The sequence below is a fragment of the Rhamphochromis longiceps genome, linkage group LG4 (assembly GCF_057381845.1).
Source record: "Rhamphochromis longiceps isolate RC_006_pf linkage group LG4, R_longiceps_female_GT1.1, whole genome shotgun sequence".
In the NCBI taxonomy this organism is placed as follows: domain Eukaryota; kingdom Metazoa; phylum Chordata; class Actinopteri; order Cichliformes; family Cichlidae; genus Rhamphochromis; species Rhamphochromis longiceps.
Window position 1 is genome coordinate 26,636,139 of NC_140560.1, and position 15,058 is coordinate 26,651,196.

The following is a 15,058-nucleotide window of genomic DNA, read 5'->3' on the forward strand; positions in this document are numbered from 1 at the left end:
CACATGTTGTTATTGCATGGCTTGATTAAGGTACACATTAGGCTGACATCTGGGGCCAGAGCTCAAACTGTTCTGGGCCAGCACAGGGCCAGCAGTGTGTCTACAACTGGCCCGTGGCTGCACACCACCTACAGATGGCCCACATACCGCAATGAATGACGGCCCTTTGGTGGCCCAGACCAGGTTTGTCAAATTTTATGATTGATATATTATTAGGGACCCTAAAGCTCCCCCAAAATAGGGAGAAATATTTTATTCCCCAAAAATAAAAAAGTCATGCTGTAGAGGGATAATGTCATCCAGAGTACATAGACACCAGGTTTCTGAGGTTTTGTCACAATTAAGAAGTAGAAAATTGGAGGTCAGGAATGCCTATAGTATAACGAACCAAGTTGTCTAATCTGGTTTCATAAATAAATACAGCAAGGTACTATTTGCATAGCAATGGAAATGCATGCAGTGTTTTCTAAAGATGTTACCCAGGGAAAACATGTATGAGGTAAAAGGTATTGGTCGCAGCACAGAGCCCTGTGGAACTCTATGTGACGAAGAATCCCTGTTTACATGAACAAAGTGTGGTAATTGGTATTGAAGTACAGAGACAGATACACTGTCAGAAACTATAAGAATATTAGTGACCCACACTAGTGTTACTTTTGTGCTATGATAAACTCTTCAAATGGACTATTTTACATTTTTTTAAAAGGTCTTGACGCATGCTCAATCATCCAGGTAAGTAAATCCCAAAAGATTGATTCTATTCATCTGGAAGTAGCGTTTTCAGTAGAAGAACAGAATCAACTTTTTGGGATTTTTAATAAGTTTCTGTATTAGTCTTATTTGAATTGTTCAAAGAAACCATGTAATTATTCCCGTTGTATTAAAGTGTCCTTGTCTCTTTTTTATTTACTGTGTAAAAATGAACAGAATTCAGATTAGATATCATCTAGATATCTTCTATTCAGATAAAAATAGCAATTTCGTGGTTAAAACTGTGCAGTCTTGGTTTTATTTTGAAGACCGCAAGCGGAAATACGTCTGTCTGCCTCGATAGTCGGAAATATCATATGCACGAATAAAAAAAAACTGTGTCACTTTCAAGGACACCATAAGCAGCCAGTTAATACATCCAAGCTGTTAAAGAAAAGGTTTCTACAGGGCTTGTTTTGTTCGCCTGTAAAGAACACATCGAGGAACTAGACATACAAACGTCAGCGTCAGAAACACTAAATGCTTCCGGCAAGAACCTTCAAAATTAAAGTTTTATAATTGACAGCTGTCGTAAATGATTTTGGCCTCCAGGGGGAGGTGTATGCTCACAGCTATCAGCGCTCATAAGCGAAATAGCAACAATATCAAAAGTTTAAGTAGACAACGGCATCCAAACGTTTCGTAAAAACTAAAGAAACGCTTCATAATATTCATACATTCACAGTACACATTTATATATAATTTAATGACAGTAATGATGTAACTTCGACTCAAAGATCCTGTAAAATGTCAAAATAGCAGACCTCTAATAGACATATCCATGTGATTTTTTTACTACATTTTAACCAAACATTGCTTTACTCTCATGTCGTTCTTATTCTTCTTGATTAAACTTTAAAATCCGGACTATGAAGCAGTCGCTCTGGGGAAAGTTGGTGTTTACGAGAAACCTTGAATGCGTCACTGTTCCACCCCTGTTGGGCTGGCACTAAGCTAACTCTACAGCAGCATACCGACACACATACACACAGATACACTGTACCCTTAAACCTTAATAGGCCAATTTAGCCTGTTCGTTACGCAGAAGTAAGAAATATTAAACACTGTCTGTATAGCTGTAACGTCATTTGCGAGTGCACCGTTAGCAGGCTAACGATAGTTGGCTGAAACTCGTGCTCTGGTAAGAATGACTCGCCTTCCATGTTTACTGCGATCTTGATTCAGCTAGCTAGATAGCTAATCAATCTTGAGAAAGAGTAACGGTGTAACTCACTAACATGGGGGATTGCCAGTCAAAGATTCAGCTGCATGTTTCATGAGCTGTCTGATAACTGTCTGATAACTGATTAAGTGGCCACTGGAGTATTAACTGTTATTCGTTATTTGTGTTGCTACAAGTGGAAGATGTTTGACTGCGTCTTGGAGCTAGCAGCTAACGTTAGCGTTTTCTAATGTAATGAATGTTCAAGCTATAATGTGTAGACAGTGTTCAGAAGAAGCAATTTATACAGCTTATACAGTACTGTGCAAAGGTCTCAAGCCAACCCTCGTTTCTTTATATTTTGTTTGGGAAATTGAGAAGGGGTGCAGTGATTTATTGAAACATGTGCAAACACCCATTGAAATACAGTATGTAAGGCAAAACAGAATTTGTATAATTAGCTTGAATGTCTGTATTTTGTATGACTACGTTTATTCTTCAACACAGCCTAAACTTTCTTAGGCGAGTGTGGCTTTCATGTAATTTTCATTAAGTAGTCTGTGGGAATAGTTCTCCAGGCTCTTTGGATGTTGGCTGTCAAGATGATCCCTGCTTCAGTAATTAAAGTTTGAGGTCTGGGGAGGCCAGGCCATGACTGATAGTGTTCCTCTGCTTTTGCTGTGTTTTTGGGATCACTGTCATGCTGAAATATGAAAGCAGCTAGACACTCCAGACTGTATTGCAATTTTCTGATTGTAATTTTCTGGATTCAGAATTCCATCCGCTTTGCCAAGATCAGCAGTTTGCAGCCATAAACTCCCGTAGACATTCACTGTTGTACCTCTCTCCTGGCCGCCTCCATACTTATCGATGATGATTTGAACGAAAAATGTCAAATATGCCATTGAATTTCAGTCCAGACTTTTCTCTCTGTTTCTATTCATTAAGAATGGCTTCTTGACAGCCACTGTTCCACTGAGACTATTTCTGATGAGGCTTCATTGAGCAGTAGATGGCTCGATTGAAGCTTCAGCATGTCTTTAGGTCCCATTTCAGGTCTTTGCTGGATTTTTTATTTTTTCCTATTTTCTAAGGACATGACAAGTATTTGGCGTGTAGCTCCTTGAGAATCACCTTGTTTGTGCAAGGATACTATTTTATAACTGTCAGACTGTGTTATCTTCTTTATAGATGTATCTAAAGAAATGGGAACAAATTGTGTTTTCTGTGACAGGCTGCTGCAGTGTTTAACAAAGTGCCTCAAGACCGTTTTAAACAGATTCTTTGCTAAAGTTCTGTGCCTTTTTTATCCTTGAAATGATTCACAAGTTATTGTTAATTGGGTAAGAAATAAACAAACAAAACAAAGCCCCCTGAAAATAGTCAGAACCAAGGACTTGACTGTAAATTACAGAAAAAAACCCAGCCAATGTGCAAGATTACAAGAAATTTTGGCTCCCTGGATACAAAAAATAAAGAAATAAGTTGTGACTCTAGACTTTTGCATGCCACTGCGTATGTACAATCCATGGTACATGTATAAAGAAGAAAGAGTTTTTTGTCTCTTGTTTTACAGCTAAAAACCTTCCACTGGAGGCTGCTGGACTTGACAGATCCAGCTATGTGAGCTGCTCTGATGTGTGGATTCCTAAATCCATACAGTGCGTGGTTGAGACGGCTCTCAAGCTGGTCTAGAGGACAACACTATTACTGTGACATACATATCCAGCAGACCTGCAGCTGATTTAGCTGAGCAGGTGTATGTTGGTCAAAGTTGTAGCATAACTCCCCAGAGCTGCCTCCATCCTCCCTTCCTCTCCCTCTGCAACCCCTCATAGGACTACTATGCCACTGGGATTGGGAAGAAGGAAGAAGGCGTCCCCGCTGGTCGAGAACGAGGAAGCGGAGCCTATCCGCGCGGGTCTCAATGTGCCAGGTATGGAAGGCATCGATGGTGGGGTCGTCGGGCTGGGAGAAGGCGCCACCTCCGAAGGCCTGCCGCCGCCACCTAACAGCATGCGGCCTCGCCTCATCTTCCACACCCAGCTCGCTCACGGCAGCCCCACAGGCCGCATCGAGGGCTTCAGTAACGTGCGGGAGCTTTACGCCAAGATTGGCGAGGCTTTTGGGATACCACCGTCAGAGGTAAGCCTTCCTGCAGACATTAATGGATTTGAGGATTTATAGATTTGCTCCAGATATGCTTGTGGCAGAATTTAACTGATGTTTGTCTTCCTTCACAGGTTATGTTTTGCACTCTGAACACTCACAAGGTGGACATGGATAAACTATTGGGAGGTCAGATCGGGCTAGAGGACTTTATTTTTGCCCACATTAAAGGCCAGAGAAAGGAGATAGAGGTGTTCAAAGGCGAGGATGCGCTGGGGTTGACGATCACTGATAATGGAGCCGGCTACGCTTTCATCAAGGTGAGGAATGTTTAAGTGATGGAGAAAGTGTTTTTTTATTGACTCAAGCACCACCGGGTAAAGGCGTGACCCTGGAATGAAAGTGAATCAATTACTTGCTGTAGGGAGAAAGCGATGAGCTTAATAGTGAATTGGATTTTTTTTTTTTGTTTTGATGGTTTTTCAGAGGATTCGTGAGGGCAGCATCATCCACCAGATCCAGGTCATCAACGTGGGGGATATGATAGAGTCGATTAATGGCCACCGCCTTATTGGCTGTCGACACTATGAAGTGGCCAAGATGCTGAAGGAGCTTCCCAAAGGAAAGGAGTTCACCATCAAGCTGGTGGAGCCTCTTAAAGCCTTTGGTAGGTGCTGGAAGAAGATGCTTGAAAACCTAGTTTGAAGGGACTTGTTAGGGCTTTCCTTTTTTCCTATCATTTATAGATATATAGTTTTATATGGTAGGAATTTGGATAAAAATGTTTTTAAAAAATTACATTAGCATATTTCCCCCCAAAAAACAGTCTGGTTTCGGCCTGCTCTTAACACATTGAGGGTTTTTTTTGTACCCTTAGATCTGTAGGATGTCACTGAGGAAGAGACATCCTTTACATATGAGGGGTAGCCAATCAGAAGAAAGCTGGCTTAGAGCGAGGGGGAGGGCAGGTCAAACAGCTAGTTCTAGACAAAGGATTGAAGTTTTTGGCTGTGGCAAGGCCTAATATGAGGTAAATAAAGGTTATTTTGAACAGTGACTTGACACTTCTAATGTAGAGCAACCCCACAGGGTGTACAGGTTTGTTTTTGTGCCAGGATTCTAGGTCTGCGTCTTGGACCCACCTTTTCACTTGCTCTCTTACAAATATATATTTCATCGTGCTAATAACATCCTTATTAGTACATCAGATGTCCTAAACAGAAACCTAGAGTGGTAAACGAACTACGTTTTCAGTTTTCCAGCTCACGGAGTAATAAGTAGAGAGTAATAAAGAGGATGAAGACTGCCGCAGCAGAGGGAGAAATCTTTAATTATTTCTGAAAAGGTTTAATTCTGTTTTGTAGACATGATTAGCCAGAGATCTGGTGGGTCTAGGTCAGCTTCAGGGGTTCAGCTGGGGACCGGCAGAGGAACCCTTCGTCTTCGCTCTAAAGGGCCTGCCACTGTGGAGGAGCTGGTGAGCATGCCTGCAAGACCTGTGAACTAATAACTGGTGGTTGTACTGTTTAAATAAAATGTCCCGTTGCTGCTCTTCTAGCCCTCTGCATTTGAGGAAAAGGCCATCGAGAAAGTGGATGACCTGCTCGAGAGTTATATGGGCATCAGAGACAGCGAGCTGGGTGAGTGTGAGTCCCCGATGGCTCTGTGAGTGTCTCACTTAGCGTGATGTGAGTTAAAAAAGATCTTATGTTTTTTTTCTTCCCCTCAGCGGCTACCATGGTGGAGCTGGGAAAAGACAAAAAGAACCCGGATGAGTTTGCAGAGGCTTTAGATGAAACCCTGGGAGACTTTGCCTTCCCCGATGAGTTTGTTTTCGATGTGTGGGGCGCCATCGGAGACGCTAAGGTCGGGCGGGTTTAACGACAGAACCGAAGCAGAACGACCTGCTTTGCGTGTGTGCTTGTTACACCCACAACATTGAGCACTACTAGAAAACCACAACACTACCGTCATGAGTTTGTTTTTATTCCACTGTGCACTCTTTCTATTTTTTTGAGTTTGTACTGTTTATTTTTGTTTGTTTTTGGGAGACTCATCCTTAAAAATGAGGATAATCCAGTAAACGGGAGAGGAAGGTGACTATGATGACTTCCAAAGTGCTTTTATTTGTCTTCCAGCTGTTCCCAGAAAATACGAGCACGCCAACGAGCATTTCCTTCGACTGCGTCACATGAACCTGCATGTCATTGTTGTAGTTGCTGGCAGTGGACCAAACACGGGGCAGGTTTTTTTTTTTGATTGTTGCACTGTGTTGCACGCGCTGTAAACCAACTACGGAAGTGAGCATGGATTACACTGTACCTGTTGAGCGACTCTGTTATTGCACAAGCATGGGTCTCCCTGAAGTACAGTGTCGTCCTGAAACACTAAATGTTACTGTGATGGATCAGTTTTACAAGCATGTGCTGTTACATTTCTCTCCTCATAATGAATTTTGCTGGTTTTCCTTTTTATTTTTCTTTCTTTTCTTTTTAAGTAAAGGTAAAAGGAGTGTTCTCAGAGAGAAGTCATAGTAAATTGTAGCTCCTGACTAAAAAGACCAGAGGTGTTTGTTTACTGTTAACACATTCCATGATGTAATGAAGTTAACCGTGCAGACTGTCTTTCACACATTTGACAGTGTTTGAGAAAATCAGTGTTCATTTACTTTCATTGAAGTATGTGCTAGGAGAAAGAGAAGAGCGGCGGTCTCCAGCTTGTGGATCGTGTTGACTTGTTATTTTTTTATAGCCGGTGTGTTTTTTATATGAGGTGACGTGATGTCTATTTTAAAACAAGGTTTGCATAACTGACGAATAATGAAAACTTGTGTTGCAGTTTATTATGGAGAGCAGTATTACAGAAGAAGAAAGAAGTGATGAGTTGGAGTAGTTGTGTTTAAAAAAAGAAAAAAAAAGAAAAGACAATAGATCTGCCTTCATTTCTTCTTATTTCTTACATTTTATATACTTTGTTAGAAGTCTGCGTTCTGGTGCGTGCGATTGAAAAATGAGAACACTTGAAGCAGAATGGGACCAAATGAGTTTCATCTCCTGCAGTCGTTTGTTCACTGAAAGGAAAAAAATACAGCGGCAATGTTGCGCCAGCTACTTGGTTTAGGTAAACACACGTCTTAAAGAACTCTGGGTGTTTAGCCTTTTCTGTATATCCAAATGTATGAAGCTATTTTGTAGTTTTGTTTGATTCTTTCAGAGTTCATGGATACCTAAATGGGTTATGATGCTAGAATACTGTAAAACTAAGGAGAAGACATTATTTTGATGGCTTTGTATTACACCGGTGTCAGTGTCCAAATATAATGCAATAACATCCACACAGCAGCCGTCCTTCTGTTTCTTCTTTCATCAACTTAGCACAACAAACTGCCCCGTGGCATCTGGTCTGAAAAATCTTGATTTGGATGAGTTTATTCAACACTTTGAGCCACTATTGTGAAACAAAGAGACAAAACTGCAACAAACCCGTAGTCTTTTCCAAGATTCTGAGAAACCGTGCCCGAGAGCACTTTCTGTGTTTGTGTTTCTTCTCACTCCTGTGTCTTCTTGAAATATAAATGACATTTAACTAGACAGTGAACTAGGTGTCAGCAGGTAATAAGATCTCTCTGGGTCAACATGATAGTGCTGGTCAAGCTCAGCGAGGTCACTTACAGGCCTCAATGGAGGGAGGTGACAAACTGAAGAGCCGCCGATGTTCCTGCCACTTTATAAAGGGGCTTTTTCAGCATTTCTTTAATAGGATTTTCAGATGAGTTACTGCAGTTCAAACATTGCAGACAGGCCAAGTCTCACTAAAAAGTGCAAAGAAAGTCTATGAGACCAAACGTCAAATATAATTGCAATTAACAATAAATATTTTGTTAAACGTGACACTAAATTTGAAGCATGAAGATGAGACAATGACAGTACAAATGAGGAAAAAAACATTGTATTTAATGAAATGAGTAACAAGAGTGTGTGTGTGCGCGCTGCACATGCAAGGATGTCCTCTGTAACTATGAATGTCAGACATGGTGATGTATGAGGCTCTAGAAAATGATATTACTGAGAGGAGATATAGATGGAGAGATGTCATAAATAACTAAATAAGAATGACTAATAATAACAAAGATAATGATAATAAGGACAGTAATAGTAAATACATAAATAAAAGGAACAGAGAAATAGGGTTATGCATAATAATTGAGTAAAAACTATATCTGTAATTGGCTTGGATTTGGCCTTCCTCGCCACATCACCTGCTCCAGAGGGTCCCAAGAATGACAATAATAGCAAAATTACTTGTTTTGCTATTATTATACTTCAAGCTTATTTTTATTCGAGGTTTGTGAGTACACAATGTCTTTGTTCTAGTTTGAACAACAGACCTTTTACCAGGTAAGTGTTACCTTACCTGGTAAAAGCTTAAAGTTTAACTTTGGTTCACTATTACGACCTTTTTTCTACATAGAAGAATTTTCAATAGGCTGGACTGTGTCCAGTTTCCTAAGCTTCCCTGAGGCTAACAAATGAGGGGTGGTGACATGTCCTGTATTTACTACAAGCGAGGTAAACAAGTTCTTCAAGTCCCTGTTGCTCTATAACCTTGGTTGCTCATAAACTGTGTCCAGACTGCTCTCTGGACTCCCTGCAGGGTACTTACAGACAGCAGCTCCCCCTCCCACACACCCTACATCAAGAACCATGGCGTTGCGCCCACGCGCTTCCTCCCAGCCTTTAAAGCTTACCTTCTTTCAGAATTCTAAGCTAAATTCGTTCCTGCGACCTCGAGCTGTTTCGTCACAGTCAGGCTCCATGCTGGAAGATGAGCTCTCCTGTCCTATATGCTGTGAAATCTTCAAGGACCCGGTAGTGCTCAAGTGCAGCCACAGTTTCTGTCGGGCCTGTCTTCAGCAGTTCTGGAACAAGAAGAAGGCCAGGCGTGAATGTCCTGTCTGCAGGAGGAAGTGCTCGCTGACTGAGCCCACAGTCAGCTTGGCTCTGAAGAATGTGGCCGAAACCTTCCTGAAGGAGCACGGGTGCAGGGGAGCCACAGCGGGAACTGGGGCTGGTGATACAGGGAAACAAGCAGTGACAGTGGATTTTAAGTGCAGTACACATGAGGAAGTTCTCAAACTCTTCTGTCTGGATGACTTTGAAGTCCTGTGCTGTGTGTGTCACACCTCCAAGAAGCACCTCGGACATCGAGTGTGTCCCATAGAAGAAGGTGCTCAGGATCTTAAGGTATTGTACTTTTGTTCCCTTTCCTGTTACCCACATCCAGCTTTAGCAGATGTCTACTCCGCACAGATCCTTGTTATGCTGGAAGGAGTTAAAAGGGAGTTCTTCCTTCCTGCTATCACCAAGCGCTTGCTTATAGAGGTTCACATAATAATTGGAGCTCTCTCTTGTATAGTATGCGGTTTTCACCTTATGAAATAAGCACCTGCTATTCTTAATTGGAGCTACATAAATACAGTTGAACTATTTGCCATTTAAGCAAACTACCTTTGACCTTTTAGTCCTCCTTTGAAAATGTCACTTTACTGCTTTCAAATTGAAGAAGGTGATACTTTTGCAAACTGAGAAAACTGTTAACATTGTTCAATGTACAATAAGATAAATATGACTCTTTATCCTCGCTCTTCAGGCAGAGCTGAAAAATGAGCTGATTCCTCTGAAGAAAAACCTGCGTTGCCTCTATGAAGCCAAGCAGGAGTGTGATGACACAACTGTGCATATCAAGGTATCAATAAACACTCAGATACCACGAAACACTAGAGGACATTGAAGTTGACGTAACAGTGACTGAAGTTGAGCAGTGCAATGTTAAGTGTGTAAATATGTCAGCTAATGTCTCAGAGCAGGTGAAATATACTTCTCAAAAAAGTTAATGTCTAACATCAAATCAGATAAACTTCCAGGATACTGATCTGGTCAGTTAAGTAGCAGAGAGGGTTGATGGTCAGTTTCAGTTGCCTTGGTGCTAATTAGATTAACAACAGGTACTCTAGATGGGCAACAGTGAAACAACCATCCAAAAACATGGTTTTAAAAGTGGAGGCCACTGACATTTGTTCCATTCTTTTCTGGTTTTCAATAGTTTTGCATTTGTCTAGGGTCAGTGTCACTACTTGTAGCTTGAGGCAATACCCGGATTGTGCAGATTGCACAGGTAGTCCGGATCCTCCAGGATGGTACATCAATGTGCCATTTTCAGGTTTGCTGTCTCTCCCGGCGCAGTCTCAGTAGCGTGAAGGAGATTCCAGGAGAGAGGACGTTATTCTAGGAGAGGTGGACAGAGCCGTAGAAAGTCCTTAACCTGTCAGCAGGACCGCTATTTGCTCGTTTCAGAATCAGAATGGGGTTTATTGCCAAATGTTGAGCAGGTTTACAACATTAGGAAATTGCTGCGGTGCTTCAGTGCAAACATGGTGTCATAAATAACACTTAAATAGACATGGAAAAAATAAAAGTAGGGATAAGAATTAAAAGTGCTACGTGGAAAGATATGTGCATGAGATATACATGAGATATATACATGAGAGTAAGAATTAAGAGTGCTACGTTGAAAGATATATACATGAGTGCAGGTGGTGATCAGTGCCAAACATGGAATGATACAGTGAACACAGCGTAGGGTCATGTGTTAGTGGCGGGGACAGTCATATGGTTATTGTTCATGTGTCCAACAGCAGAGGGGAAGAAACTGTTCTTATGGCGAGAGGTTCTGGTGCGAATAGACCGGAGCCTCCTGCCTGAGGGGAGCAGGTCAAACAGACTGTGTCCAGGGTGAGAAGGGTCAGCTGAGATCCGAGCTGCACGCCGCAATGTCCTGGAGGTGTACAGGTCCTGCAAAGATGGGAGTCTGCAGCCAATCACCTTCTCAGCAGAGCGCACAACACGCTGCAGTCTCTGTTTGTCCCTGATAGTGGCTCCAGCGTACCACACGGTGATGGAGGAGGTGAGGATGGACTCGATGATTGCAGTGTAGAATTGCATCATCGTCCGTGTTGGCAGGTTGAATTTCTTCAGCTGCCTCAGGAAGTACATCCTCTGCTGGGCTTTCTTGATGACGGAGGTGATGGTGGGCTCCCACTTCAGGTCCTGGGTGATGGTGGTACCCAGGAAGCGGAATGAGTCCACAGAGGTGATGGGGGTGTCAGTCAGGATGATGGGGGGGAGTGGGGCTGTGTGCTTCCTGAAGTCCACAATAATCTCCACTGTCTTCTGGGCATTCAGCACCAGGTTGTTGTGGCTGCACCAGGACACCAGACGTTCAACCTCCCTCCTGTAGGCAGACTCGTCCCCGTCCGAGATGAGTCCAATAACGGTGGTGTCATCTGCAAACTTGATTAGCTTGACAGACTGGTGGGTGGAGGTGCAGCAGTTGGTGTACAGGGAGAAGAGCAGAGGAGAAAGAACACAGCCCTAAGGGGAGCCGGTGCTGATGGTCCGGGAGTCCGAGACATTCTTTCCCAGCCTCACATGCTGCTTCCTGTCCGTCAGGAAGTCAGTGATCCACCGACAGATGGGATCAGGCACATTCATCTGGGAAAGCTTGTCTCAGAGATGGTCTGGAAGGATGGTGTTGAAGGCAGAGCTGAAGTCCACAAACAGGATCCTGGCGTAGGTTCCTGGGGAGTCCAGATGCTGCAGGATGAAGTGTAGGGCCATGTTGATGGCGTCGTCTACAGACCTGTTGGCTCTATATGCAAACTGCAGGGGGTCCAGGAGGGGGGCCGTGAGGGTCTTGAGATGGGAGAGAACTAGGCGCTCAAAGGACTTCATGACCACAGATGTCAGAGCCACGGGTCTGTAGTCATTTAGTCCAGTGATCCTAGGTTTCTTGGGGACAGGGATTATGGTGGAGGACTTGAAGCAGGCAGGCACATGACATGCCTGCAGTGAGGAGTTGAAAATGCCAGAAAACACTGGGGCCAGCTCGTTTGCACAGTGTCTGAGGGTGGCAGGAGACACGCCGTCTGGGCCGGGAGCTTTCCGAGCATTCAGGTTCTTAAACTGCTTCCTCACATCTGCTTCATGAATATGAAGAGTTGTGGTGGGAGGAGGTGGTGTGAAATCCTCTTTTGTGTGGGGTGAGGAGGGGGGTGATGTTGGTGAACGGTTTGAAGGTGGTGATGGCTCTATGGAGGGGGGAGAGGTGGGGGAATTAGTGTCCAAAGTGTCTCTATTGTTGGGGCCGTTGGAGGTGTGAAGGCTGCCTGATGGCTCGTCAAAACGACAGTAGAAGTCGTTAAGGGTGTTGGCCAAGAGCAAGTCATCAGTGGAGTGGGGGGTTTTAGGCTTGTAGTTTGTGATATTCCTAAAACCTTTCCACACAGAGGCCGAGTCATTGAGCAAAGAGGAACAGGATGAGCACTGCCAGAGTCCTACGAAATAACCTCCAGCAGCCCACTGGTGTGAATGTCATGATGAAACAATCATGTTTAGGGAGTGGCACCATTGGCTAGGCAGTGGCAACACGAAGGAACTGATACCACTGACTGACCCTCACTCTCGCCTAACATAAATCCAACAGAACACTTCTGGGACATTATGTTTTGGTATGAGCTGGTGGGTTGCACCTCAAGTCCCTTTTGAGGAAGTATGGATAAAGAAAGAAAATTAGACTAGAAATGAATTTTTACATTGATCCATATTCCCATGTGTAGAACCAGACTCAGGCCACAGAAAAGCAGATCAAAGAGGAGTTTGAGGAGCTGCGGGAGTTTCTCCGGAGGGAGGAGGAGGAACGTCTGGCCACTCTGCAGAAAGACGATAAGGAGAAGAAAGAGCTAGTGAAGAAGAAGTCTGACAGCATCGCCAGAGATATCCTCACCTTCTCCCATGCTGTCATTGCCATTGAGAACGAGATTGCATCCAGTGATGTTAATTTCCTTCAGGTGAGCAGATCTTAACGGTTTTCTGCATCACATCCATGCCACGAAACACACTGCTTATAACTCTTTCTTTCCTTATTTCAGAATTATACAAACACAAAGAAAAGGTAGGAGGTTTAAAAAAGTATTTGGCAGCGTCATGCCAGCTTCAACGCTAGTGATTCAGCACTACTTTCTTTTTGTGTTTCTTTTACCTCTCACAGAGCACAGATCCTACCCAAGAATCCAGAAAAAGTCTCAGGTGCTCTTATAAATGTGACCAAGCATGTCAGTTCCCTCAAGTACCACGTGTGGGAGAAAATGGTGGATCTGGTTCAGTACAGTAAGAACTCACGTGACTCTGTGACACATTCTTGTATACATCACCAAGGAAGATTTTTTTTTTCTTTTAGAGATCTTTGCATTTAAACAGTTCAACGTATCTCAAATTTCTTTCTTCTTCTTAATCACCGACTATGTGTAATCTTTTAGCACCCATCACCTTGGATCCTAACACTGCCTACTCCTGGTTATCCCTCACCTCGGATTTGACCAGTGTGGCCAACAGCGGATCCCTGCAGCAACTCCCGGACAATCCTGAACGGTTTGGTCATTTTGTGTTTGTTCTGGGCTCAGAGGGTTTTACATCAGGCCGTCACGCCTGGGAGGTAGAGGTGGGCGACAAAGTGGAGTGGATGCTCGGGGTGGTCAAAGAGTCCATTGACAGGAAGGGCCGCATCTCGGGCTGTCCCGAGGGCGGCTTTTGGATGATCTCATACTTTGAGGGGGAGTACTCAGCCATGACAAGGCCCAGCACCCCGCTGCATCTGGAGGGGAAGCTAACTCGAGTAAGGGTGCAGCTGGACTACGACTCTGGAGAGGTCATCTTCTCCAACCCTGTCAATATGACACCCATCTACACTTTCAATGACTTCTTCACTCAGAAGTTGTACCCCTTCTTCTGCCCTGGTGCTAACATCAACGGAAACAACCCCAAACCTCTTAAAATCTGCCCCGCCAAGGTGGCTGTGTGGAACAGCGCGACGTGGTGATTAGTGAGGACCTTAGAAAGGACATCAGTAGAATTGAAATTCATTATATGACCCAAGTGTGAATCAAATGATTAAGCAAATTATGTCAGTGCATGATTGTTGGTAAAATGAGCACGACACAAGCTGAGTGATGACAGCAGTAATTGGTTTATTTCACTTGGGTTCATTTAGTGATTGACTGCAGGTTACGAAGCCAAAAGAGGCTCTTTAGAGTGAACAAGGGGACGCAGTTGCAATAATTATGCAGCAAGGCTCCATTATACTTCTCAGCCAGGCAGGCTGTCACACTAAGCATCTCCTGCCTACTGTCATGAACATCAATATCCCCCTAGTGGTTCCTCACACTGGAACACAATTATTTTCACTTCTAGTTCAGAAAAACACAAACAACCTCATGCGAGTGTCACAGATGATTTAAGTTTTGCTTTTCCCCCCGCCCGGTTCAAATGTGACACAGATCTGTCATTCACTGCCGGTATAATCATTAGAACACACACTTTCACTCATCTGACCTGGACTTTTTTCATACGTGATCATTCTGAATTTAATGGCTTTGCAACAACTGTTTTATAAAATATTATACAGTTTTAGTTTATCTGACTAAGTGTGTCTTTAAGTCTTTAAGTTTTGTACAGTGACTCCTGCAACAGCTTGTTTTCCATGCAATGATGACGCATACACGCAACCATTGTTTGTATAAATGCTGAACATAATTGCTTGGTAATTGTCCTTAATTAATAAAATGATCATATTCTGAGACCACTCTTGTCCCTCTACATTATTTTATTGCGTCCTTTATACAAGATGTAACTGGAAACTTGATCTCCTCTTCTCCACACATGGAACTGCCAGGTTGCGACACTGAAAAGGCTGTTTTGTCCTCTCCTGTCGGAGAGGAGAAGGCTGGTACAAAAATGTCAGTGCAGAGGTTACATGTTAGTAAGATCAAGCTTTTGGGTGGCAGATCACTTACCTTTATGCTGCAAAAAGAAATGGTAGGGATGATGATGCATGCGATTTTAGATCTTCTTCTAAAGGGGAAATGCAATCTAATGATGAGGACCAGAAGGAGCAAGAGTTAAAGTCTGCTTTTTCTAATTTAAA

The 15,058-nt window shown here is 43.3% G+C and overlaps 2 protein-coding genes across 3 annotated transcripts; both read left to right on the forward strand.

Annotated features, from left to right (window-relative positions):
- Positions 1-1,686: 1,686 nt before the first annotated feature.
- Positions 1,687-7,089, forward strand: gipc1 (GIPC PDZ domain containing family, member 1). Of its 2 annotated transcripts, none has more exons than XM_085404165.1 (7): positions 1,687-1,891; positions 3,489-4,057; positions 4,156-4,341; positions 4,508-4,688; positions 5,386-5,498; positions 5,580-5,661; positions 5,751-7,089. In XM_085404165.1, exons 2-7 carry the CDS (start codon positions 3,758-3,760, stop codon positions 5,900-5,902), a joined length of 1,014 nt encoding a protein of 337 aa, XP_085260291.1. In that variant the 5' UTR covers positions 1,687-1,891; positions 3,489-3,757; the 3' UTR covers positions 5,903-7,089. The 2 variants fall into 2 exon arrangements, with proteins under 2 accessions (XP_085260291.1, XP_085260293.1); XM_085404167.1 differs by having other exon boundaries at positions 3,751-4,057.
- Positions 7,090-7,292: 203 nt separating this feature from the next.
- Positions 7,293-14,706, forward strand: LOC146671800 (E3 ubiquitin-protein ligase TRIM39-like). The gene is made up of 6 exons (XM_085404164.1): positions 7,293-9,264; positions 9,671-9,766; positions 12,696-12,926; positions 13,008-13,030; positions 13,127-13,245; positions 13,395-14,706. Exons 1-6 carry the CDS (start codon positions 8,725-8,727, stop codon positions 13,952-13,954), a joined length of 1,569 nt encoding a protein of 522 aa, XP_085260290.1. The 5' UTR covers positions 7,293-8,724; the 3' UTR covers positions 13,955-14,706.
- Positions 14,707-15,058: the final 352 nt, after the last annotated feature.

Excerpts from the sequence above, each read along its gene's own strand:
- gipc1 (XM_085404165.1), top strand. The coding sequence starts at position 3,758 with ATGCCACTGGGATTGGGAAGAAGGAAGAAGGCGTCCCCGCTGGTCGAG. Across the intron at positions 4,058-4,155 it reads TTGGGATACCACCGTCAGAG|GTTATGTTTTGCACTCTGAA; the intron begins GTAAGCCTTCCT and ends CTTCCTTCACAG. Across the intron at positions 4,342-4,507 it reads CCGGCTACGCTTTCATCAAG|AGGATTCGTGAGGGCAGCAT; the intron begins GTGAGGAATGTT and ends ATGGTTTTTCAG.
- LOC146671800 (XM_085404164.1), top strand. The coding sequence starts at position 8,725 with ATGGCGTTGCGCCCACGCGCTTCCTCCCAGCCTTTAAAGCTTACCTTC. Across the intron at positions 9,767-12,695 it reads ACACAACTGTGCATATCAAG|AACCAGACTCAGGCCACAGA; the intron begins GTATCAATAAAC and ends TCCCATGTGTAG. Across the intron at positions 13,246-13,394 it reads GGTGGATCTGGTTCAGTACA|CACCCATCACCTTGGATCCT; the intron begins GTAAGAACTCAC and ends GTAATCTTTTAG.